Source organism: Phycodurus eques, chromosome 5 (genome assembly GCF_024500275.1).
Source record: "Phycodurus eques isolate BA_2022a chromosome 5, UOR_Pequ_1.1, whole genome shotgun sequence".
Taxonomy (NCBI): domain Eukaryota; kingdom Metazoa; phylum Chordata; class Actinopteri; order Syngnathiformes; family Syngnathidae; genus Phycodurus; species Phycodurus eques.
In genome coordinates, this window is record NC_084529.1 from 25,629,495 (window position 1) to 25,655,529 (window position 26,035).

At 40.5% G+C, this 26,035-nt stretch overlaps 1 protein-coding gene across 3 annotated transcripts in view; it reads left to right on the forward strand.

Annotated features, from left to right (window-relative positions):
- The window catches only part of LOC133403368 (transcription factor SOX-6-like), a 111,141-nt gene that overhangs the window by 59,200 nt on the left and 25,906 nt on the right, over positions 1-26,035 (forward strand). For all 3 annotated transcript variants that reach the window (XM_061678326.1, XM_061678327.1, XM_061678328.1), the window contains 4 exons: positions 1,489-1,661; positions 5,125-5,193; positions 19,044-19,167; positions 20,662-20,741. In XM_061678326.1, the coding sequence (XP_061534310.1) occupies positions 1,489-1,661; positions 5,125-5,193; positions 19,044-19,167; positions 20,662-20,741 (446 nt within the window). The remainder of the gene's footprint in view (positions 1-1,488; positions 1,662-5,124; positions 5,194-19,043; positions 19,168-20,661; positions 20,742-26,035) is intronic.

A 26,035-nucleotide genomic window follows, 5' to 3' on the forward strand; every position in this document is an offset into this window, starting at 1 on the left:
AGAACTATCACACACAACAAAATAATGACCAAAAAGGACAGCAACTTATATTCTTTTATGGCAAAATCGAAGTCGAGGTAATATCAACTTTTCATGAACAAGGTCCCTTTGTGAACAAAAATGTACGTGGGAAACGATCCCATTGAAGCAAAAAGCCATCATTTCAACGGCAACATAGACTGTAGACTTTTGTACAACCTCCACCTCTGCACTCCCAAGAATGTGAATCATAAAGCTGACAAAAGCATGTAAAAGCAAGTGGCTTTTATTGTTCTGGGAGCGCAGACATAACGTGACAAACACTCGCTCGGCGTGTGTGGGCATGACTATTAAGCTGCCAGATTTTCACCACGTTTGCAAGAAGAAGATTGGGTTGTTACACGTTTACCGTGAGATTGGCTGAAGGAGCATTTTGAGTTGAAGGCAAAAAGCACTCAAAGCTACAGAAGTCTTGTTATTCGCCAGAAATTCGTGTTAATTTCATTGTCTGTCAAAAAATAAATAATTTGAGGTGTTTTTTTTTTTTTAATTCCCACCCAAGGTTGAAGAGAAGAATATGTACTACTTGAACTAAGTGGGAAGCAAGGAACACATTTGTGACATTTTCCATAATATCTCAACCACGCCGCATAGCCACTCAAATTAGATTTTTTTTTAAAATTCAAATTATCCACCACAAATCAACCTCTTGAATTCAACACAACTAATTTGGATTTCAAAAATTGTTTTTTCCAAAGCAAATGATCTGTCACCATCATAAAACAATATAATCCATGCAAAGAAAAATTACTATAGGTGACTCAGTAAGCTGCGTTAATATTTGACATTTTTCGCAGAGGATAAAGAATATATGCCTGTGAATATTGTTATGTAGTTTATCTACATGTATTGTTCAAATGTTTTTGTTCAAATAACCGTCGCTAAAAGTGTCATAACACCACTCCATAGATGCTATTCATTAACCCGTCTATGGCATTTCCCATACTGTGTTAGCATTAAGCTAGTGGACTTAAAGGCCAAACAATGTGTTTGTTTGAAATACACAATATGTCATTTTCTTTGCTTAATGTTTAGTTGGAGCGTAAACTTCAACTGGGAATGACATGAAACAGCTTGTAGCCTCTTTTTTAAAGAATTGATCACTATCTGCCAAACTGCTGTTTGTTGCGTTGAGTTGAGTTGAGTTCACTGTTGAGTTGAGTTGAGTTCACTGCCACGATACACCACTCGTATTTAAAATTTTTGCTTGCAACTCAAACAAAAAAATCTGCCAAATAAGGTCAAGGTCTGGTCATGCGTATCTCTAAGCACTACTGTACCTGACTAAAAATAACAATCCTTGACTTAAATAATGAATAATGTGATTGAAAAATATAATTTCAGGACATTTGAACTGTCACGCAAGTGTAAAAAGAAGTTAACCACTGCTAACATCTAGGTTCTACGTGATTCATGTTTGTTGTGATTTTTGTTTGCATGACATTGCAGGAACGGCCGAGTCTCTGGAGGAGAAGGAGCGTCAACTGTCGGCCATGATCGACCAGCTGATCAGCCTGAGAGAGCAGCTCCTCTGCGCCCACGACGAGCAGAAGAAGATGGCCTCCTCGCAGTTGGAAAAGCAGCGGCAGCAGATGGAGCTCGCCCGGCAGCAGCAGGAACAGGTACGCTCCGCAACGGCAATTATTTTTTCCCCATCCAGTACGCAGGACAGTGGTACCTTGACCTATGAGTTCAATTTGTTCCATGACCAAGATCCTAACTCAGTTAACTCATACCAAATCAATGTTCTCCATTGAAATTAATTGAAATGTCTTTCGTTTAGAGAGTGAGTGTTAATACATTTAATCGTGTTAAATGTATGTGGGCAGGGTAAAACTCTTAAAAAGATATATTATATGCTCTCTCTATATCACCTATTGCAGGGGTTCATTGTCTTACCTGAGGCAACTTGGTGAGCAAACAAAACTTCCTCATCATAAAATGGAAAAGTTACAGTTTGGGTGTCGCCTTCCTGTCTGAGTAAATGAACAATTAGCTGAAAAGAGGCATTAGCACATCAGCCTTAAGTGAAGTGTTTGCAGGTGTCACACTTAATATATAATTAGCACTTGGCCATTAAAAACAAAGAGGTGAGGCTGCACCTCGTTAGCACCAACGGCGTTAGCGTCAGGTCAGCGTATGACAGGCTGCGTAGTTGGATGAGCGCCCATCACAACACATTCCGGCGCTCGCCGGCTGACAAAGGAAGGAAAGATGGAGGGAGAAGAAAAGATAGGTTTTTACATTCAGCAGTCATCCGGCTGTTGAGACATGATAGCCTGCTAACGCCCTGCAGACAAAATGTGCCTTTAATGAAATATGACGTGCGCAAATGGGTCGCCGCCTTCCATTTGGCGGCCTGTAATTACGCCGGGGAATAAATATACTGAAACACCCGTCCTGGAGGCAGCGGTTTCGCTTTTTTGTTTTTTTTTCTCGTCAGGTGCTTCACCGTTGGCGTTGGATCTCTGATGTTTGAATCAAAACAAACTGAGAGGGGGTGTCGACGGATGTGCGCTAAGCCTAGCTCGCTAAAAGGCATCAGATCGGGTGTGCAGACGTGCCAGATTGGCCCAGACACGTCCGGTTTTTGAGATCCAAAAATAGCAACATTCTGCATATTGTTATTGAGGAAAGAGAAAGCAGTGAAAGTATCGGATGGATGACAAAGTCCCGTGCCTTCTGCGATTGGTCGGCGAGTCAGTTCAGGCTTTTGCATTGGACAGTCCATCCATCCATCCATTTTCTGTACCGCTTCATCCTCACAAGGGTCGCGGGCGTGCTGGAGCCTATCCCAGCTATCTCCGGGCGAGAAGCGGGGTACACCCTGAACTGGTCGCCAGCCAATCGCAGGGCACATATAAACAAACAACCATTCGCGCACACATTCACACCTACGGGCAATTTAGAGTCTTCAATCAACCTACCTATCCTTGCAATTGTACGTTGAGGAACATTGTCCTTAAACTGTTCGACTATTTTCTCACGCACTTGTTCACAAAGAGGTGAAGCTCGCCCCATCTTTGCTTGTGAATCACTGAGCAATTCAGGGAAGCTCCTTTTATAGCCAATCATGGCACCCACCCGTTCCCAATTAGCCTGTTCACCTGTGGGATGTTCCAAACAGGTGTTTGATGAGCATTCCTCAACTTTCGCGGTCTTTTGTGCCACCTGTCCCAGCCTTTTTTGGAACGTGTTGGAGCCATTAAATTCTAAGTTAATAATTATTTGCTAAAAACAATAAAGTTTATCAGTTTGAACATTGAATATCTTGTCTTTGTAGCGTATTCAATTAAATATAGGTTGAACATCATTTGCAAATCATTGTATTCTGTTTTTATTTATGTTTAACATAACATCCCAACTTCATTGGAATTGGGGTTGCATGTTTTTGGGATGTGGGAGGAAACCAGAGTGCTTGGAGAAAACCCATGCAGACACGCGGAGAACATGCAAACTCCAGACAGGCGGGGCCAGGATTTGAACCCCGGTCCTCCAAACTGTGAGGCAAATGTGCTAACCAGTCGTCCACCATCCCGCCGCATTGGACAGTCTCATGTCAATAATCAAAGCAACACCAATGATCTCTAAAATGTCCAAAATGGGAAAAATGCCTCCACAAACTGAACATAAACAAGTAGCAATAACAGTTATACCTTGCCTTACAAGTTCCACAGATTGTGAGTTTTTGCCCTCACATATAGGTAAGGAGAGCCACAGTATTATTGAAGGGGACAAACAGTCCCCTTCCGTTTATTGAAGGGGACAAACAGTCAAAAATACAAAATGAGAGCACTTGCAAGGAGTAGCTGTAGGCCATAACTCACACCCAGAAGCCTCACAGTTCTGAGGTCCGGGATTCAATCCCCGGCGTGGAGTTTGCATGTTCTCCCCGTGCCTGTGTGGGTTTTCGCCGGGCACTCCGGTTTCCTCCCACATCCCAACAACACGCATGGTAGGTTAATTGAAGTCTCTAAATTGCCCCTCGGTGTGAATGTGAGTGCGAATGGTTGTTCGTTTGTATGTGCCCTGCGATTGGCTGGCAACCCGTTCAGGGTGTACCCCGCCTCCCGCCCGATGATAGCAGGGATAGGCTCCTGCGCTCCCGAGACCCTTGTGAGGATAAGCAGCTCAGAAAATGGATGGATGGATGGAAAATGTAAAACATTTTTGAAAAAGTTCTGAAAGTAAAATGTATTTTTCCAAAATTTATTTTCTGGAACAATTTTATTTTACAGGCTTTTTTTTGAGTAAAAAAAAAAAAAAGTGAATAAGTCCATTGAAAATTGGGCAAGTTAAGTCTTAAAACATATTTTTGTCCTTTACCACCATACTCAGGGGCCAAGCAAGGGTAAAGTAAGCGTAAGGTGAGCAAGCCAGTGTGCTAACGCTAGCTAGGCCAACAAATCCGTCGTATGAATTGTAATTCATCCTAACTGGTTTGTTCCCGCGAGAACCACTAGCTACACCTTTTGAATAATTTGTGAACGAACAAACTTTACACGGCAAACTGTCAACAATTTAAAAAAATAACATGAAACTTCAGCTAGTCTGAACTAAGTGTTGCTTGAATGACCCTTTATTTTTATGGCAGACATTTAGACATGACAGTAGATAGTCAACATTTAGGGTAAACTATTTGAGTTCATAAACGTGAATGTTCGTAGCTGCCGCTCTCATTTGAACTCTGTTGTGAACCAAATCAGCAGCACCTATTGACACAGTCTCTGAGATTTAATTAAAGTGTGCCGTCTTACTACATGTTGTAAATGAGTTCCCCGGAGTGTATTAAAGATGATCTTACGTTTAACGGCAATTAGCATTTCAGGAGAATCTGACGTGGTCACTCCACAATATTGTGCATGGGTTACACGACTTACCTGTACCACCCAGTTTCCTTCGGGTCTTACGTTACGCGGCATGTCTTTTCTGTTGATTAGCTTTTCATTAGACGGTCGCTCAACAATGTTGTACGCATCCGAAAGACCAAAATACTGGATGTTCACACAAGCAATGACAAAGTTACTTTTCCATAATCTCTGCTTTATATTATTGATTGACTGTGCATTTGTGTGTGTTTTTCAGATTGCCAGACAACAGCAGCAGCTCCTGCAGCAACAACACAAGATCAACATTCTCCAACAGCAGATTCAGGTGAGTTGTTGCACTTTGAAGCTGTTATATTTCATTTTGAAAAGGCTAATTTGCCGTTAAAATTATAAGGTTTATGAAAAGGGACATTTTCCCGTGTAAATGCAATATTATGCCATTTATAACACTATATTTGTCACTGTATTGGTCACATAAAGGTCGCATTAGCCTCAGGAAATGTTATATTTTGTTACATATCACCACTGAAATATTCTCTTATCATATGAGACCACTAAAGCATTTTGCCACTAAACTCAAAGATGTCTGCTTTGTTTCTCACGCAAGTACAATATTTTCACAGTTTATCACTATAGTTGGTCACAAAAGGCTATTTTACACCACATAGATATTATAATTTTCCATTAAAACACTATATAAACTATACAATATAAGGGAATGTTCCACAATTGTCTGTCCTGAAAAATCCATTCCCCCCAGACTGTCAACAGAATAAAAATTGTTGTAGAATGTTGAAAACCCACACAGAAGGGGCAGCCTACGTCATATCTGTTGTTGTGTATTGCAGAATTCCAAACTCGGGGTGGTGACAGAAGTTACATATTATAGATTTATAAAGCCATGTTGCCAATAAAATGATACATTTGTTCACCAAAAGTTTGCATTAACCTTTGGGAACGTTATATTTTGACTCAGAAGTCTTTGATAGGCTGTGGTGATAATGATGGATTTTTTTTGGCATGGATTAGTTGTGTAGTTTAGTCCCACAAAATTCAACATTTTGCTAGATTTGCTCACAAAAGACGCTTCACTTCCTTCGTGTATTCCAAAACTTTGGCCCAAACTGCATGTACACTGGATCGTTCCTGCATGCATATTTTGCCCTTATGTGCACGCACACGTACCGCCGCCGCCTCCTCTCGTTAATTCCTCGCCCTTTGTCCCCCTTTCAAATGCGTCCATTGTCCTTTGCGTCGAATGCCGCGTTGTTCGACGCTAATAACATGGCTTGTCCAGACCTTGTCTTTTATCCTTCGTATGGAGAGGTCTGCCTCTTTCATTGCACACACGCGGGTGTACGGTGACGCTGTAATTGCGGCGTGATGGGTGGGTCACTCACCCTCGCATTGATCAACCTGGCAGCGATCGATGCCCCGAGTCGTCCTCCCACTCACCCTTGCTCTTCTTTTCATTGCTGTGCTCTCTTTTCTCACTTCCTAACATCAAATATTTTTATCCAGCATTGATGGACAATCTCCACACTCTATTTTGTTGCATTTATCTATCTATCTAGATAGATAGATAGATCTATCTATATAGATAGATAGATAGATAGATAGATAGATAGATAGATAGATAGATAGATAGATAGATAGATAGATAGATAGATAGACAGACAGACAGACAGACAGATAGACAGACAGATAGATAGACAGATAGATAGATAGATAGATAGATAGATAGATAGATAGATAGATAGATAGATAGATAGATAGATAGATAGATAGATAGATAGATAGATAGATAGATAGATAGATAGATAGATAGATAGATAGATAGATAGATAGATAACGCCACTGTTATTGGAAAACTGCGATTTCAGACTGTCCCTGGAGGTCCCTGGTGGATGGATAATATTAACATTTACAGACATTGAGCGAAATCTATAATTCCACATTGCAGGGCCAAATATGTTAATTTTTGTGACAATAAATAGTGTTTCATGTATAAGTGGAAGCAGACGAGCAGCCCCCCCAGTGACTGGCCCTGGACCGGAGCCATGATGACGGAGCTCTCGGCGTTTCGCCAACACGTGCCATATTGTGTCCTCATTCCCGCACACTTTGCAGCACGTTGAAGCAATTCTGGCCTGGTGTGAAACAAGGGGTCCAGCTGAGATCTCCATAATAACACAGCGCTATGCTTTTAGGAGCATTTCGTTCAACCCTGCTCCGGTGGCCGTGCCTCACAGCATGGACAGGATCTGTGTTGTTGCCCCCCTGCGGTTCGGCTGCCCTAATGAAGTCAGATGCGAGCTTTATTAAGGCTCAAGGGGGCGGGGTCCTCGTGGCTAAAAGAAGTTTAAAAAAAAACACAAGAGCTCGTTAACTACATCACACCTAAAGGGGCAGGCATGGGAGATCCAAAGCCGGAGGTCCGTGTGGGGGTTGGTAGCCCTGGAGATGACAGCGGGGTGCGATTGTCCGACGAGGCGGCCGTTTTGATGAAATAAACAGAGAGAACGGAGGCCTGGCACAAATTGAGCAGCTTTTGTTCACAACTACAGCTTCTTTCTCCACCAGCAACGTCTCATAGCGTCCATTTATACAAGGGCACTCATTCCAGCTACCCCTCCATCTATCTACTGTATCTAATTAATTAAGTAATGTGCTGCCTTCAGGAACCTAGTTTTCTATACACTGGTAATAATGCCATTCTTTACTGCCGAAATGTTATATTTGACCCCAAAGAGTTGTATTTTGGAACAAACATCATACTTTGCCCGAAAACACTATATATTGTCACAAAAATGATATATTTGGCCAGGAAAATTTTGCTTTCCAACAGAAATACAATATTTTGCCATTAAAGCACATCAACATCGTAGTTTGACTCGAAAGGTCATATGTTACCGTTAAAATGATAGATCTTTGCTTAAACACGCAATATTTGGACACTAGGGCCCGACCCATTAATCGAGCGGCCGAATATATCGGCCGGTACAAGCGCTTTTCAAAAATAATCATAATTGGCTGTAGTTTTGCTGATTGAACACCGATATATTCTTACTTTCTTATGAAACACTTAATGCTGAAATGACTCTTTTGCCATCGAAATCATACATCGGTTGAGCCATTTGAAACACTGTACTTGCTCTCAAAAAGGCTGAATTAGGATATGGAAATGTTATTAAAATTATTTATTAAAAGTTGCCGTTAAAAAAAAACAAAAAACTTTTTGCTTAAACATACAAGCTTCCCCATGTTCATGCAATTAGAACTCTATATTTATGCATAAAAAGCTCAATGAAATTTTCCAAAGGCCTCTCTTGCCGCTAAAACGCTGTTTGTTCTGACTGGTCTGCTTCCACTTATCAAATCCAGACGTCCTCTCGGACAAAACTCTCAGCAGAGATGACCATGCGCTACTGTTTGAGCTCCTTTTAGACAGGCTTTGTGTGCAATTTGATGGCAAACGAAGGGACATTACAGTAAACAATTACTTTATAATTGCTTGCATACGGTATTATTGGGTCTCTGGAGTGAAATTTCACAACAAATGTCAGTTTTTTTTTTTTTGCGGAGCCAATCACCAAAATTGGTCCTGTAATTTCTCATGTATAATATGCTCTCGCGTGTAATACTTACCCCCAAAATCGACCCAAAAATCAAGAAAACCTTTCTACATCTGTATAATGTGCACCATAGATTTGCTGCTATCCATGCTGAAAAACATGAAGTATTATGCATATTTTATTAGGGTTTTCAATGAAATATTTTGCTCTGTGTGCATGTGCTGATGCAATTCAGATTTTTTAAAATCGTAGCCTGTAGTCTTAGGCCTGGTACACATAGAAAGACTTTTCCACTCTTAAAAGATTCATTCAAGGACTTTCAACAGTTTTGGTCATCGTGTGTTGTGTGCGCCGAGAATCTCAACACAGCAGACAACACAAAGATTCTGTTGGACCGCCGATCTCCAAATCACAAATGATCACATGTAATTTCACAAAACCAAAGAAGAAGAAACACGCCGATGTTTCCCGAGTGTTCCCGAAGGTTGCCGGAGCCGAGAGCCTTGTAAAATGGCCGTGTTCTCAAAAAAAAAAAAAAAAAACATCTTGCTTTGGAAAATACTTCTTGCTGTCTGAGGAACCCACTTCCATACATAACATGACATTGGGTAAGACATTTTTGTTTTCATTTCTGTTCGCTTCCGTGTTCGTTAGTCTTGGGTGCTTTTTGATTGGCTACATTCTGTTCCACGTCACCATGACTCGGAAGAAGTCGACGTTCCCCACACACATGAAGAGTTTTGGTCGTAAATATTGAACACGTTCATTATTTAATACGATGACCTGTTTCGGACCCTAAAATCGGGACGGATCCACTCTCAACGCACATCGGACCTAAGGACAATCTTATAGGATAATCTTATAAGAAATAACATTGTCTGTCATTTTACGTGCTTGGTTGGGAAGGAGCAGAATTGGCACAAAAACTGGCCGATTGTCTTAGTGTGTACCGGGTCTTACCGGGTCTGTTGTGACCGGGTGTCATGTCGGCTGTGTCCTGCGACGACTGGGCTGGTTAAAGTAGTTAAGTGCTCTCCTCAGAGTCCACAGTGTTGGATGAATCAAGTTGTTGGTTAATAGTTAGTGTATAGTCCACCGGGCGTTGTTTTTTTTCGCCGGCGGTTGTTGTGCTGCAAGTCTGAACTGCAACCCAAGACACTAAATAAGATGCCATCAACGTAGCAACAGATATATGATATGATATGATACGGTGGCACCCACGACGACGTCATGATTCTCAGGTGAGCTGCGAAAATGTACCATATTATGTATAAATTTGTAACATTAGACATTACATATCAAATTGGAATAAAAGTACACCTTTTCCACAACCAGTATATGTTTACACAATGTGAAAGAATTTTTGTAATTTTACTTATACCTGTCTTTAATGTGCTCTATTGACTTTTTTTGTGTGCGCATTATACGCGAGAAATTAATATGGAAAATGCTAATTCGTTTTTTTTCAAGCCTTGAAAATGCAGTCCATTCTTTTACCAACATTATGTTTCGTCATTACAGAACGACGACACACTCTCATTGGCACACCCAGCGGCTCATTTCAAGTGACAGGACAATCCCTCTAAATGCAACTAATTTCAAAAGGGCTGCAAAATGAGGGTGTCTTACTGCTTACTAAGTATATTATTTTTCTCTTCTCACCTTCTACTCTGAACACGCCATAAATGTGGCAAAGAAAACAAACAAGGAAAAAGTGAACAACTTCCAAAGTTGTGCAATTTCAGAGGCATATTTTTCCCATAAATTGTGTATGTCTGTGTGTGTGTGTGTGTGTGTGAGTGTGTGGACGCGTGCATGCGTGTGTGTTTGTGATGCAGAGTTCAAAGTGACGTGGACTTCCTGTCATGTGGTTTTAAATGGTGTGGAGAGCCAGTGGGGGATGTCCACGGGTTAAAGAAATACTTCCGAAGGCCTCCTTTTCTTATAGATATGGTTACACACACACAAACACACACACACCTATACACACACACACACAGCCACTCATTTTCTATTGAAACAGACTTGAAAGTCCTCATACAGACAATAGGTCTGCCTATGGATGAAGGTAAGCAAAGTATAAAGCCTTTTATACACAGTCCCACCTGTATTATATTGATGACATCCTTGTGTTAAGTGTTAACACACTTCTTAGCAACCTCCGTTTTTCTTCTAACATTCTAACCCTTTTAATAAATAAAACCAACATTTATTGGCAAAGTCTTCCCACAATACGACTTTTTTTCCACAAATACTTGATGTTTGGCCACCAAAGTACCATACATGTGGAGAAAATGCAATGTTTACCCACCAAACAAAAATGCTGTATTTTCCCCACAAAACAAATCAATTGACCAGGAAAGTGGCAGCTTCTCTTTGGAAATGAAATGGATGGATATTTAGCCATCTAAATGGTGACAAACAGGCTATATTTGGTGATGAAAATGTTAGTTTTTCCACACTAAAACGCTGTTTGTTCAGTAAAAGTGGCGACATAAAATTATATTTTGCCTTAAAGTGCTATATGTGGCCAATCAACTTATAGTGTTTCGCTTAAACATGCTAGCTTCCATTAGAAATTTAAAACTCAATTCCATCACCAAAAGGCCATACAAGAACACATCACCAGTGATCTCTCATGCCACAAATGGACAAAAATTCCCACAGACGTCTTTTTGACCATCTTGGACAAGTCTTACACTAATGCTATTCCTTGTTGCATTTTTTTTAACCTACATTGTTGTCTTTAAAATCATAGATTTTTTGCCATGAAAATGCAATATTTTGCCATTTAAAACACAGTGTTTGATCGCAAAAAGGCAATATTACACCACAGAAGTATTACATTTTCCCTTTAAAATACTGTAGGGGCTAGTTCTCCATGTAAATGCAATTATTTTTTCATTTAAAGTCTTATGCTCACCAAAATCACGAACATTTCAAAAACACTATCTTTTGCGACTAAAACACTCCCAAAACTTGAAAACATCTATTTGCCTTAAAAGGCTAGATTATAACATCATAGAGTTTTCTCCGTTTACCCACGTACAGGTAATTGTAATATTTTACCATTTAAAACATTATATTTAAAAAATGTATTGGTCACAAAAAAAGTTATATTTTGCCTCGAAAGGCAACATGTTGCCATTAAAGTGATACATTTGTTCACAAAAGGTTTGCATTAGTCATTGGAAATGTTAGACTTGGACTCTGAAGGCTTTATGTTACCATTAACATCATATATGTTTGCTTAGTTTCCCGTGTAAATGTAATATTTTACCATTTAAAACACTATATTTGCTCACAAAAGGCAACATTACATCAGAGAAATATTATATTTTAACATTAAATATAATATATGGGTTACAATAAAGCCTTATATTTTGTCTCATAAGGCTACATGTTTCCATTAAAATAATAAATTTGTTCACAAAAAGTCTACATTCGTGTGTGGCAATGTTGTAATTTGTCTCAAAAGGCTATATGTTTTCATGGCATAGATTTCGATTTTTCCTTAAACACAATCGTTGTATAGTTCTGTACAAATGAAATGATTTTCCATATTTGCTCCCGAAAAGGTGATATTTTCTTTTCCCTTCCTGTATGTGTCCTTTGTCTAAACCCATATGCATGCATATTAGTCTTTACACACGTACACAATAGTGGTGTGTGCGTGTGTGTGCGTCTGTGTTTGTGTGTTGTTTGCGGGCCCTTTTTGTTGGCTGACAGGCGTGTGTCTTTGTTAAGGCCGTCCCCGTAATGGCTCTCAGATGTGGCCCATTTCCCTTCAGGACCCACAAAGCCGCTCGGGCCTCAACCACAGCGCGCGGTCCCGAGCTAACGGGGCTAATTAATGACTGCAAAGCCACACTCCTCCTCCTCCTCTTCTTTTTCTTCTTCTCCTCCTGTTCTTCATTTATAGCTCATGTGCAAGCGCTTTCCTCCGCTTCCATCTTTAGGTCGTTGTTTATGTATTGTTCTATTATTATGGTCAGCACTCACTTCAAATTTTGAACGTGATGAGTTATTTGCATCACTATAGACACCTCGAAACATCATTTTATGGTTACTGTTTACACTGACTCACAATTAAAACGGTTCCTCCCACATGCACAATTCCTTAAAAAAAGAAGAAAAAAAAGCATGATGCAATTGATTATCGAGCCAAGATTTATTTTATTTATGAGAGCAATTTAAAGCCACAACACACGCATGAGATGATTTAGTAGAGTTTTGTGTTTTTAAGTCATCAAACTTGGCCGCTATGTTCCGCCCACGCACAATGACGAAAACTGAAAATGTTTTGCAATTTACTGTCGTCCATCTGTCTAGTGTGTGGAGTTCAAATTTGGTCGCAATCTGACAAAATCTACTGGAGAGATCTGTTTTTGAAGGACCCCTGGAAATGGCCAAAATGACCTTAAACCTTAAAATGACACCATTCAAGTCAAATGACAGACTTTCTGTGTCTTTTCAGACATGGCTTCTTGAGGCTTTGTTTTGTGGGTCTACTCATGACAGATCAAATTTTATACCATTTTTTCCCACCTGAAACTGAATATTCCAAATATGCTGGGGTGCACCACTGGACCAATAGCAAATTAGCTCCGCTGACACGCAATGGCAAAACCTCAAACATTTCACAATTTAACATCCTTCTCCTGTCTAGTATATGTGGTTCAAATTTGGTAGCAATTAGACAAATTCTCTAGGACAAGTCTGTTTTTGAAGGCCACTTGCACAAGGTAAAAATGAGCCTAAAATCCACATTCATTTAGTGCCTTGACTCTGCCTACAAATTCTGTAAAATAAATGTTATGAGCAAAATCAGTCCACACTGCACTTTCTGAATCTGAGATTCAACTTTCCAACGGACCCGCCTTTTCAGAACCTCCTTACCAGGGAGGCTGAAGAGTATGATCTCCCTGCAGTTGAAACACACCCTCTGGTACTCGTTCTTAACAAGGGTATCATGACCACGGTCTCTCAATGCAGAGGCAGTGTCCCCGATATCCACGTGACGTTGCAGAGGCGTGTCAACCAGGGCACCCGTACAGCATCCAGAGCCATCAGGAACTTTTTAACCACTTCGGTGACCTCATCCCATCCCCACGATACACACTATTGATGGTACACTGCGCCCCCCGAGACGTTTAGGTGGTGGAGCAGAATTTCTTCAAAGCTGTCCTGAAGTCATTCTCCATGGCCTCACTGGACACCTCCCACGCCCGAGTTTTTGCATGGGCGACCACCAAAGCTGCGTTCCGCTTGGCCAGCCCTTACCCATCAGCTGCTTCCAGAGCCTGAACTGCTGTTTGGTGAATAGGCACAAACAACAGTCAGGACCCGTCCCCCCCACCTGAAGGCGGAGGGAGGCTACCCTCTCATCCACCGGTGTAAACCGCAACGTACAGGCACTGATCCGGGTGGCAATAAGTATTCGCACACCTGCTCGGCGCCTCTATCCTTGGGCAACTCAGAGTGGAAGAGAGTCCCACCCCTCTCAAGAGGACTGGTACCAGTGCCCAAGCATTGTGTGGAGGTGAGTTCAACTATATCTAGTCGGAACTTCTCAACCTCGTACAGCAGCTCGGGTTATCTTCCCTGCCAGACAGGTTACATTCACGTCCCTAGAGACAACTTCTGTCGTGGGCGATCGGACCGACAATGTCCCCGCCTTCGGCCGCCACCTAGCTCATTTTGCACCTGACCCCCTTGGCACCTCCCACAGGTGGTGAGCCCATGGGAATGGGGACCGACAGTGCCTTTGCCCGGCCACCAGGTGCTCGACATCGAGCCCCACCTCCGGTCCTAGCTCCAGAGAGGTGCCCCGGTGACCCGTGTATGGGCAAGGGAAACCTAGGTCCATGTATTTTTATCATCATAAGGGATCATTTAAGCCATGTTTTGTCTGACCCCTCACCTAGAACCTGTTTGCCCTGGGTGACCATGCCAGGGGCACAAAGCGCCAGACAACTTAGCTCCTAGGATCATTGGGAAACACAAACCCCTCCACCATGATAAAGTGAGGGCTCAAAGAAAACTAAACCAAACATTTTTTACATACCTGTCTGAAAATGTCTTCCACAAACCCCATGATGGAGGTTTGTATCCTAGTTTATCCCTGTAAGTGACTACCACACCTCCAGGCAGTCTTGCGATTTTCTCTGTGCAACTATGTACAACATCCACTCGATTAATCCTCCTCACGCACAGGTTATGATGGATTAATCTGGATTTTTTTAGTAAACTGAAAAAAAACTGTGCATATCTGACTCTAAACACAATATGTGTGATGTGTGTCATCGTTTTCAGTTCAGGTCTGGGTTGTCACTTGCTTTATGCCACCCGGAAGTACCCTGGCAACTACTGTTTACAAACATTATGAAACGGTTAGATGGCCTTGGTACCTCATGAAGTGAACTGTAACTTTCAGCGTAAACAAGCCTTTTAACAAAGCTGACGACAAACCAGTCACATGACTCAAAGATTCCAAGTTGCTCTATGTTACTCTGCTCGACTCGTTGCCATGGAGATGCCACCGTCCTCGTTTCCCCCGCTCACAAAACGACTATTAATAGCATGTCAGCGTATGTACACTTGTGCCTTGTGCCTATAAGTGTGTGTGTGTGGTGAGGAAGGGGCCCTTGTGTTTTCTTAGGGGCCAAGCATGGCCAGGACCCCCACCACCTCGTGGGTAAAATGAGATCTTTGTGTGTTTGTGCTCCTAGTCAGTCCCAACGTTCCCAGAGTAGCACAATGAATGGGAGCTTTTTTTTTTTTGTCCCATTCTACAGCCCACTACTCTCATTCATCTAAAGTGAGGTTACATTAAAATCGGCTTGGTCGAATACCCATCTATCCATCAATTTTTTGAGCCGCTTCTCCTCACTAGGGTCACGGGCGTGCTGGAGCCTATCCCAGCTATCATCGGGCAGGAGGCGGGGTACACCCTGAACTGGTTGCCAGCCAATCGCAGGGCACATATAAACAAACAACCATTCACACTCACAGTCATGCCTAGGGGCAATTTTGAGACTTCAATTAACCTACCACGCATGTCTTTGGGATGTGAGAGGAAACCGGAGTGCCCGGAGAAACCCCACGCAGACACAGGGAGAACATCCAAACTCCGCACAGGCGGGGCCTGGGATTGAACACCGGACCTCAGAACTGTGAGGCAGACGCGCTAACCAGTCGTCCAGCGTGTCACCTTGGTTGAATACTTTTATGTATTTAAATTGATTTAGAATCAAGTATATTGCCCCTATTGTACTGAGCGCTCTAAGTTACTATTCAAGTTTCATTTACAGTTCTGCAGTTATCTTCATCATCAATGATAGACTTTGACGATGCCGTTATAAAAAAATAAAAATAAAAAAACAGAAAAAGCAACAACAACAAAAAAAGCAAGTGAATGAGTTGGAGGACTGGTGTCAAACATACGGCCCGCAGGTCAAAAGTGGCCCGCCACGGGGTACAATCCGGCCCGCAGGATGAATTGGAGAATCATCCTGCGATGATTACATGAATACACAAGACATTATGGTGGTGAGGACTAAACATAATAATGACATAAGGGTTATGCACACATGTAGATGACAAACTGAAGCAAAAATGTCTCAAGAAATTCATTCTTGTTTATTGTTTAATTATGTATTAATATATGGTATATTCATTTGTCGTGGTCTAATCATTTCTTGTTAGTGCCCCACTTTGTCAAGAAAATTGATTTGACTATTTATGACTTAATTTATAAAATATGGGTTAGGGTAAGGAATTTTATTGTGGATGATTTATTTCTATACATTTTGTTTGGCCATTTTTATTTTTACATTATTTTCTATTTATTTCTAAATATATATTTTTTAATTAATTTAAATAAATAACAGTATCTATTTGTTTATTCAGTTCCCATGTGTAATATATATTTTTAGAATTCATAGTTAATTTTGTCAAATTATTTATTGATATTTATTTATTTAGATTTTTTTCAATATTCATTCATATATTGAAATCTTTATTTTTTCAGAACTGTTAATTATTTTTCTTTTACATTGTATAATTACTGTCACAATATTTATTATTAGTAGTAGTATGATTCCTTGTTATCGTTCCAATTCAATAACAAAATCAAACTTCTAGTATTTATTATATTGCAATTTATTCTTGACTATTTACATTTTTTATATTTATGAAAAATATATTTATTTTAGAGCCGGCACGGTGGTGGACTGGTTAGCACATCTGCCTCACAGTTCTGGGAACTGGGGTTCTAATCCCGCGCCCGCCTGCGTGGTTTTCTCCGGGTACTCCGCTTTCCTCCCACATCCCCAAAACATGCGTGGTTGGTTATTTAAATTTCCCGTGGGTGCGAATGGTTGTTTGTTTCTATGTGCCCTCCGATTGGCTGGCGACCGGTTCAGGGTGTACCACGCCTCCCGCCCGAAGATATCTGGGATAGGCTTCAGCAGCCCGCGACCCGCATAAGGATAAGCGGTAAAGAAAATGGATGGGTGGATATTTATTTTAGAAATGTATTTAAACTAATGTTTCTATTTATTAATATATTTAAATTATTTATAATTTATTAAATACAAATTATTGTTACATACAACACAGTAATATTTTTATGTTGTATATATTTTCCATTCTTTTTATTTTATGCAATATTCATTCATAAGTTTTTATTAGTATGAGTGGATCTCCTTGTTCATGCCCCAATTTAAAAACAAAATCAATTTTTACTTTTCATTTGATCATGTGTATATTAATATATTTATTACAGTTATTTATTAACAAAAATCTACATTTATTCATATATTAAATTTCATTGCATATTTGTTGTTATTGTTATGGCATTTTCATTATTTTTATTTTGTGTAATGTTTTGTTATTCTATATTTATTACCAGTATTAGTAGTGTAAATCTATTATATAGTATTTATTTTGATTTATTTCATTTATTATCTTTGTACATTTTTATTATATATGAGTGTATTTGTATTTTCATTTTCAAAACTTATTCATACCTTTGACTTCCTTGTAAAGACATATTCAAGTTAGGACGAAACTTGTATTGATTCAAGAATGGCATATAATATTATCAAGCTTTATCACAAACACACTCACACACACACACACACTATGTAACGCAACGCACTAGAATTCCCGCAGGCGCACTTTTGTTAACGTTATTTTCTTTCAGTGGCGAACTTTGCCTCACTTGGGGGCCCCCCCCCCCAGACTCTTTCAAGGTGATATGAAAGATCCCTGCTGGCAAAAGACATTTGCTCATCCATTTTGCCTTACTTAACTTTGACTTTATCTTTATTCTTTTATTTGATCTTGTTTCTTAGTTGTTCTTGACTGTATAGAGGCTCACTGGCCAATTAATTAGGCACACCTGCACCATCTAATGACGTCCAACGCAAACACTCAGCCTTCATGTCGCCAAATAATGCAGACACATGTTCCGTACAGCAGCAAACTATTACATTTTACAGTACAAGAATTACAAAAGAAAAAATCAACATGATTATCTTAAAAAGCAGCATTATTATCTTAAAGGCAGAAAAGGTGATACAATGGGATGTGAGTGGATTGTGCAGGTCTACCTAATACAATGTCCTCGTATAAGGATACGTATTAAAAATCGAAAAAATATTAATAAATAAATAAATAAATAAGATGAGCTGGGGTTTCAGTATATTAAATAATAATAATAATAATAATGTCGGCGGCATGGCTCAGGTGGTAGAGTGGTTGTCTCCCAACCAAGTGGACAAATAGATACATAGCATAATATTTCATTTAGGCTGATACAGTGGACCACCACATACTTGCAGTTCAGCACCTGCGGATTCACGATTCGCAGATTATTTTTTTTCATTTTCATTTTCTGTTTTCTTTTTTTACTTTTTTTTGGGGGGGGAACAACCCCCAAAATGCTTATTGCCAGTTTATCCACACTTATTCACGAATTTATGGGGTTTAAAAAATATATATATTTATATGTCTATATGTATGCGGCACGGTGGCCGACTGGTTAGAGCGTCAGCCTCACAGTTCTGAGGTTGTTCCGCCTGTGTCGAGTTTGCATGTTCTCCCCGCGCTTGCGTGGGTTTTCTCAAAAACATGCGTGGTAGGTGAATTGACAACTCAAAATTGCCCGTAAGTGTGACTGTGAGTGTGAATGGTTGTTTGTTTGTATGTGCCCTGCGATTGGCTGGCAACCAGTTCAGGGTGTACCCCGCCTCCTGCCCAATGATAGCTGGGATAGGCTCCAGCACGCCTGCGATCCTAGTGAGGAGAAGCGGCTCAGAAAATGGATGGATGGATGTCTATATATAGAGTATATATTTTTTTTCAATGCAATTATAATGGGCATAAATTATCCATGGAGTTTCGTTATTCGCAGTCCGGCCCGTTCCCCTATCCCCCGCGACTAGCTGGGGTCCACAGTATTCATATTGGGTATGTTTTTAAGTTGTTTTTTTCTTTGTTTGTTTTTTTGCATTTTATGGATATTGTACACACTTAAGTTATCTCTCCCTTTCTCTTTGTCCATGTATGCTGGTGTCTCACACCTGCCTCTCAGGTCCAAGGTCACATGCCGCCCCTCATGATCCCTGTGTTCCCTCACGACCAGAGATCTTTGGCGGCCGCAGCAGCCGCCGCTCAGCAGGGCTTTCTCTTCCCACCGGGCATGTCCTACAAGCCAGGTTTGCACACGCACGCACGGAACAATGCGAGGATGAATGTGGAGGAAATAAATGTTTTCTGGATAAACAATCTGCTTCTCTAACAAAGACAGCTCTTATCAGCGGCACCTCCCACGCTGTCTCACACACACATACATACACACGCACACACAGGGACACACGCACACACAAACACTGGGAACTCGGTCCACGTTAATGAGGTGTGTCAGGTGAGGAATGTTCTGGAAACAAGCTGAGAGATTTACAAGGTGCTCAAACAATACGTTGGACACAACCCAGCGTGGAATGTCGTGTCTCTTTTTTTACGGTGTGCTGAAAGCTGCACAAAACATCGGCAATGTGGAACATGTCACAAACACAGAAATACACGCACACACTTGCACATGAAGGTATACACACACACGTATACGATTCCCAGGTAAGTACTGACTTACACTGCACTCATGAAAAAAAAAAAACATTGTTTCAAAAATTAAAAACACACAGTTTGCCCACGAGTGGCTTGATAACCTTTTGATTTTATTGTAGTTTGCGCAGATTCAAGACACCCAGTCCCGGATGTAACAAGCAGCCCCAGATACTCTCAATGAGACACATTTTGCTCCAGAATGCCTTGATACTCTTTCATTGTACCCGGCATAGATTCATGACACTGCGCTGGATGCCGCCCAGAACATAATCAAGCATCCCGTGTGTTTCGCAGTAGCTACAGTGTTCTTTCATTGTACACACTTTGCTCACAAGTCAAACTTTTTAGTATCTTTCTGAGGAGGCGCTGTTATGATCTCGGGCTGCTTTGCTAGCCCATGTGTGTTGCAAACACGCAGCTATTACACACATGAACACATTCTCATAGTACACACTGGCTTGAGCACAGACTTAATAACAATATAGACTTAAAAATCACAAGGAAAAACAACAGCACAAATACATTTAAACAAGCACATGTTGGAGCTTTTACACACACACACACATCACCTGAAAAAACAACAAAAAACAATTAAAAGTATGTTGCAACACAGACAAAAGTATACACACACATTTGTACACTATTCGGGTACCTGCCTGGCTCGATAACACAAACAAAACAATGATTTACATTAACCACTCGTGAAAAAAAATAAAACCAAAGGCAAAAAAAAAAAAAAAGGTGTTTCAGGTTTTACACGGACTCACAAAGGTACACAAAAAGTATATACACGCATTCTTTCGCACTTCCTCGCTTTCCTCCAGGTGTTCCTCCACATGGAAAGATTTCCTCCTAACATGAGTCCACTTGTCCTGAGAGAGGCGAACACGATTATTAGATTTTTTTTTTTTTTTTTTTTTGAGGGTTAGGGGTGGTTGCTAAAAAGCCATTATTGACTGTAACAAAGGCTTGGACATGGAAAGCCTTTTAGAGTCCAACCTCGAGAGAATGGAGTGTAAGCGTAAAGTGTATGGAGCTGACCGGGACATGAATATAAACATAAAGCCACGCTGTCCTCTCCACAGGTGACAACTACCCCATGCAGTTCATTCCTTCGACAATGACGGCGGCCGCGGCGGCCGGGCTCAGTCCACTTCAGCTACAGGTGATGCGCCACGCAGTCACACAAATATAGTACACAGTGCCTTAACTCATGTATCAGACCACCAGAAAAGAAGAGACCATGCAGTGTCACAATAGACCCTTAATGCTGACTCTTTTGATGTTTGACCGTTTTTTTTTTTCTTTCGACCTGAAACATGGAGAAAAAATTTGAATAACATGAATAAACTTTTTTTCAGAATTGTGCATTACAGGTATTAATGATACTAATGTGAATTGAAGCCACCAAAAGGTAACTTAGTTGCTATCGAAAAATAAGAAGACCCCCAAAAAGGCAACTTGTTTATGAGAATGATAATAATAATTGAATCCCCTAAAATGTGACTTAGTTGCCGGAATAATAATAATACAAAATTAAAGCTCTCAAAAATGTGAATTAGTTGCCCGAAAGGTGACTAGGTTGCTGGAATAATAGTAAAAATTAAAGTACTCCAAAAGCTGACTTTCTTGCCAGAATAATTAATGAATATTAAAACCCCCAAAAGGTGAATTAGTTGCCAGAATAATAACAATAATTGAAGGCCCTCAAAAGATGACTTAATTGCCGGAATAGTAATGAGAATTAAAGCCCTCCAAATGGTGACACAATTGTTGGAATAACATCAAGTAAAACCCCATCCAAAAGGCAACTTATTTGCAAGAATAATAATATGACTTCCAGTACATTTTCTTAAAGGTGACTTAATTGACAGATAAATGATAAGACTCAAAGCCCCACAAAAGTAAATTAGTTAGAATAGTTAGCGAGAATAATAATAACAATTCAAGGACCCCAAAAGATGGCTTATTTGCCAAAACATTAACACAAATTAATGCCCCGACCCCCCCCCCCCCCCCCAAAAAAATGAGTTGTTGCCAGAGCAGTAATAAGAATTAAGCCCCTTAAAAAGCCAAATTACTTAACAGAATAATAAGAAGAACTCAAGCTGGGAAACTCAGGCTGCTGTAAAAACAACACCGTTTTCCTTTAGAGCCTTTTAATTCCAGGAACCACTAAAATTGGTATTTTAAGGGATTCTATGGATTTTTAATATTGGTTGAAAATACATTTTTACAAATACATTTTACTCTCTGCATAAATAGACTGTTGGGTGACTTGGGTGTTTTTGTTGATGCTAATCACAGATGGCTTGTTGGTGCTCATGTGTTTTTCTGCTCGATGATGCTTGGCAGTTAAAAAAAAAAAAATATTAACCAACTGCCCTGACCGAGGCGACACATAACACAGTCTGCTTTACATTTATTGACTAAGTGACATACTCTGTTGTTTACATCCTAATTGAAAGAGAGCGCATACAAACCAAAGAAAAGCAGCCTCTCAGAAGTTTACAACATTCCCGGAGCAGAAGAAGGTTTTAAAGACGCCGAATTTACGCCGCTGTTTCCGAGTAAAACAAATTGTTTCAGTCAATACAAAGAAACATTGACCCAATAAACAAAACTCCTAGTTCAAGTGATGTGATATTTCCCAACAAAATTGAGAGAAAAAAAAGCTTTCATTGGACTTTCTATCCATTCCTTGACACAATAACTGTCCAGCGTTTACCTGCTGTATGAAACCACTCAGCCGAGACAGCTCAAGGCTAATCGGCTTCAAGTCGAGGAAAGAAAGACGGGGGAAAAGTGTTTACCGCATCATGGCTATCTCCGCCATTGTTCATATTTCTCTCCGAGGTCTGTGTAGCTAAATGGCCAGTGAATGGAGGATGGTGGCAAGAGAAGAAGAATGTGACAAGAGAAGATGAGTGGTGCTGTCCAAGTACTTTTTGTCCAGCGCTATGAGTCTTGGGGACACCCCAGGTGTATTTGGGGGTTGCATCAATTTAGGGAAATTGTTTACTCTACGGCGGCACGGTGGGCGACTGGTTAGAGCGTCAGCCTCACAGTTCTGAGGACCTGGGTTCAATCCCCGGCCCTGCCTGTGTGGAGTTTGCATGTTATCACCGTGCCTGCATGGGTTTTCTCCGGCCACTCCGGTTTCCTCCCACATCCCAAAAACATGCATTAATTGGAGACTCTAAAATTGCCCATGGTGTGACTGTGAGTGCGAATGGTTGTTTGTTTGTATGTGCCCTGCGATTGGCTGGCAACCAGTTCAGGGTCTACCCCGCCTCCTGCTCGATGACAGCTGGGATAGGCTCCAGCACACCCGTGACCCTAGTGAGGAGAAGCGGCTCAGAAAATGGATGGATGTTTACTATACAGGTGCCACCGTCGACAACCGGTTAGCAGATCTAACTCACAGTTATGATGACCGGGGTTCAAATCCCACCCTGTGTGGCGTTTGCATCTTCTCTCCGTGCCTGTGTGGGTTTTCTCCGGGTGCTCCAGTTTCCTCCCACATCCCCAAAACATGCATGGTAGGTTGATTGATGACTCTAAATTTCCCGCAGGGGCGGATGGTCGTTTGTTTATATGTGCCCTGCGATTGGCTGGCGACCAGTTCAGGGTGTACCCTGCCTCTCGCCCAGATTCGGCTGGGACAGGGTCCAGCACGCCCGCGACCCTAGTGAGGATAAGCAATACAGAAAATGGATGGATGTTTACTGTACATTTTTTCCAGCATACGTTTTTGCAAAATGAGAGTTAAATGCCGCAATAAACATAAAAATTAAAGCCTCCCAAAACGGAGAATTAGTTGCTAGAATAATATTACAGTAAGTCTTAAGGCTTATATTTTGGCTATTTAGACCTCCATAGAGTGACTCTCTAACATGGACTTAGTATACAAGTGTCAATTTCATTAAAAAAACACTTTGGTTTTGTCATACCAGAAAAGGCCCCTCTAACGGCTACTTCTGTTTGACCCAGTTTTGTATCTGTTTATCCTGGCAGAAAAACGTCTGGAACTCAAAAATGCGTGGATGATTTTAATTCATATTTCACGTTTACTGAGGTGCCATAGAGACAATATAACGTCCCAAATACGAGAAAAATTTGGATTGGTAAAATATGACACCTTTAAATTAAAGACCCCCAAAAAAGGAGACTTAGTGACGCAATAATAGAGATTGAAGCCCAGAAAAGGTGATTTATTGCCGGAATAAGAAGAATTAAAACCCTAAAAAAGTTGACTTTGCTGCCGATAATAAAGCCTCCGAAAATGTATTTTAATGCCATAATAAAATAATAATAATAATGATTAAAGCCCCCACAAAGGTAATTGCTGGAATTATAATACTAAATAATAATAATAAATCGAGCACCCAAAAAAGGTGTTTTATTTGCAGTAGTAGGAATTAAAGCCCTTCCAAAAGGCAAATTAGTTGCCAAAATAATAAGAAATAAGGCCCCAAAAAGAAAAAAAGGTGCTGGAATTATCATAATAATTTAGGTCCTCAAAAATGGTGACCTAATTACTGGAATAATAATCAGAACAATCAGACTGGTAAATTGCTAAAATTCTAATAAGAATTCAAGCCCTCCTAAAGGCTACTTACTGTAGTTTCCCCCAATAATGATAAGAATTAAAGCCACCCTTGAAAAGGTGATTAAGGTGCTTGCCATGTCTCAAAACATTTCCTTTTGTGCGTGTGCCAGCAAGCTCGAGGAGCCTCGACTGACATGCGAGCGACCGCTCTTTTATCGTCCGCCCATCACACAAAAGCCTGTTGTTGCGATGAATCACGGCAGGAGGAATTCCGTCCCTCCCGAAAGCGCAACACCTGGCCGAGCAATTCATCACGCACTTTACTGCCGCTTGACACCTGTGTTGGGAGAATAGCACTTAGCGCTAATGGTTATCGTAGCGTATATTTGCAAAAGACAGAAAATGTTTGGCATTTTGCCATTAAAAAAAAAAATAAAATACACACATTTTGTTGATTCTGATCGATTGACATCACATTGTGCTTGTGTATCAGGGCTCTCCTTCGCTGCTATTGACACAGCACAGTGAAAGGGTCACCAGAGTGAAGACGAGGAGAAGGAAACCTGAATGAGAGAGGAAGCGTTTCATCATAGGTGCAGAGGGAGTTTGTTTACGAAGGAGCAATTACGCCAGGAATGTTTGCGAAGTGGCGAGGCTGGGAGCACATGTTTGGACATTGTTGTCAAAACGATAACCATGCCAAGTGCAATTATGAAGATTGTTATAATACCTTTGTGATTAGCGTGCAAAAAAAAAAATGCTGCAGAGTACCACGCATCTACATATTCGGGGCAAGGTATTTGTTATGGCAGAGGTCTGTATGTATATAATGCATTTTTAATACATGTTTTGCAGTGTATTTTTTTAGATGTTTACACTACAACTACATAGTGATATAAAAAGAATTATGATAAAATATGTGTTCATTAGAGTGGTGGCACTAACTTTTGGAATATTTATTAGAATATTTAAAAATAAATAAAATATTGTAATACAAACATCTTTTTATTGTCATTATATGTTAAAAAGTGTTTCCACAACCCTCCAAAAATGTGATGATCAAATTTGAATTACAACAGATCAGAGTAATATATATTCTGTTATACTACTACAGTTAGGGGTAAGGTTGTTTATTTTTTGCTTATTATTTGGTACAAATGCAGTTTTTTAAAGCATCTAATAGGGTATACTTTTAGATTTTATTTATCTACATAATGATGCATATTAAAGGACTACTTCTACCACTGTTAGTACGTATAATAATAATAATAATAATAATAATAATAATAATAATAATAATAATAATAATAATAATAATAATAATAATAATAATAATAATAATAACACCAACAACAACAACAACAGCAGCGGCACGGTGGACGACTGGTTAACACATCTGTCTCACAGTTCTGAGGACCCGGGTTCAAATCCAGCCTCACCTCTGTGGACTTTGCAGTTTGTGATGAAAAGGGTACAGTGTTAGCATAAGATGGCCAGATGCTACCATTATACATTAGCATATTTGTTCTTATGTATGTATGTATGCAAACTGTCTATTTTCTGGCTCATGGAGCCACAGTGTACACCGTTAGCATTAAGATGGACAGGACTCTTGTTATTATAAGTGCCCCCGGTTAGCGGAGCAAAGGAATATGCAGAAGCGGCTCTGCGGTGGTCTTGATTGACAGGAGCGAGGCCCCGCCACCATCCCGTCCTCAGGTTCCGTTCACGCCGCTTTCTTATGGGGATTTTGACAGCCTGCTGAGGCCTTCCAAGGTAAACGAGCGGTGAGATATCACAGGCTTTGTTTCGGGCAGCGGCAAGGCCCACTTTTCTGTTTGTGTTTAATATCGAAATAGAGGCCTCGACCGCCAGCTTTGCAGTTTTGACTACAGGGAAATCGGCAC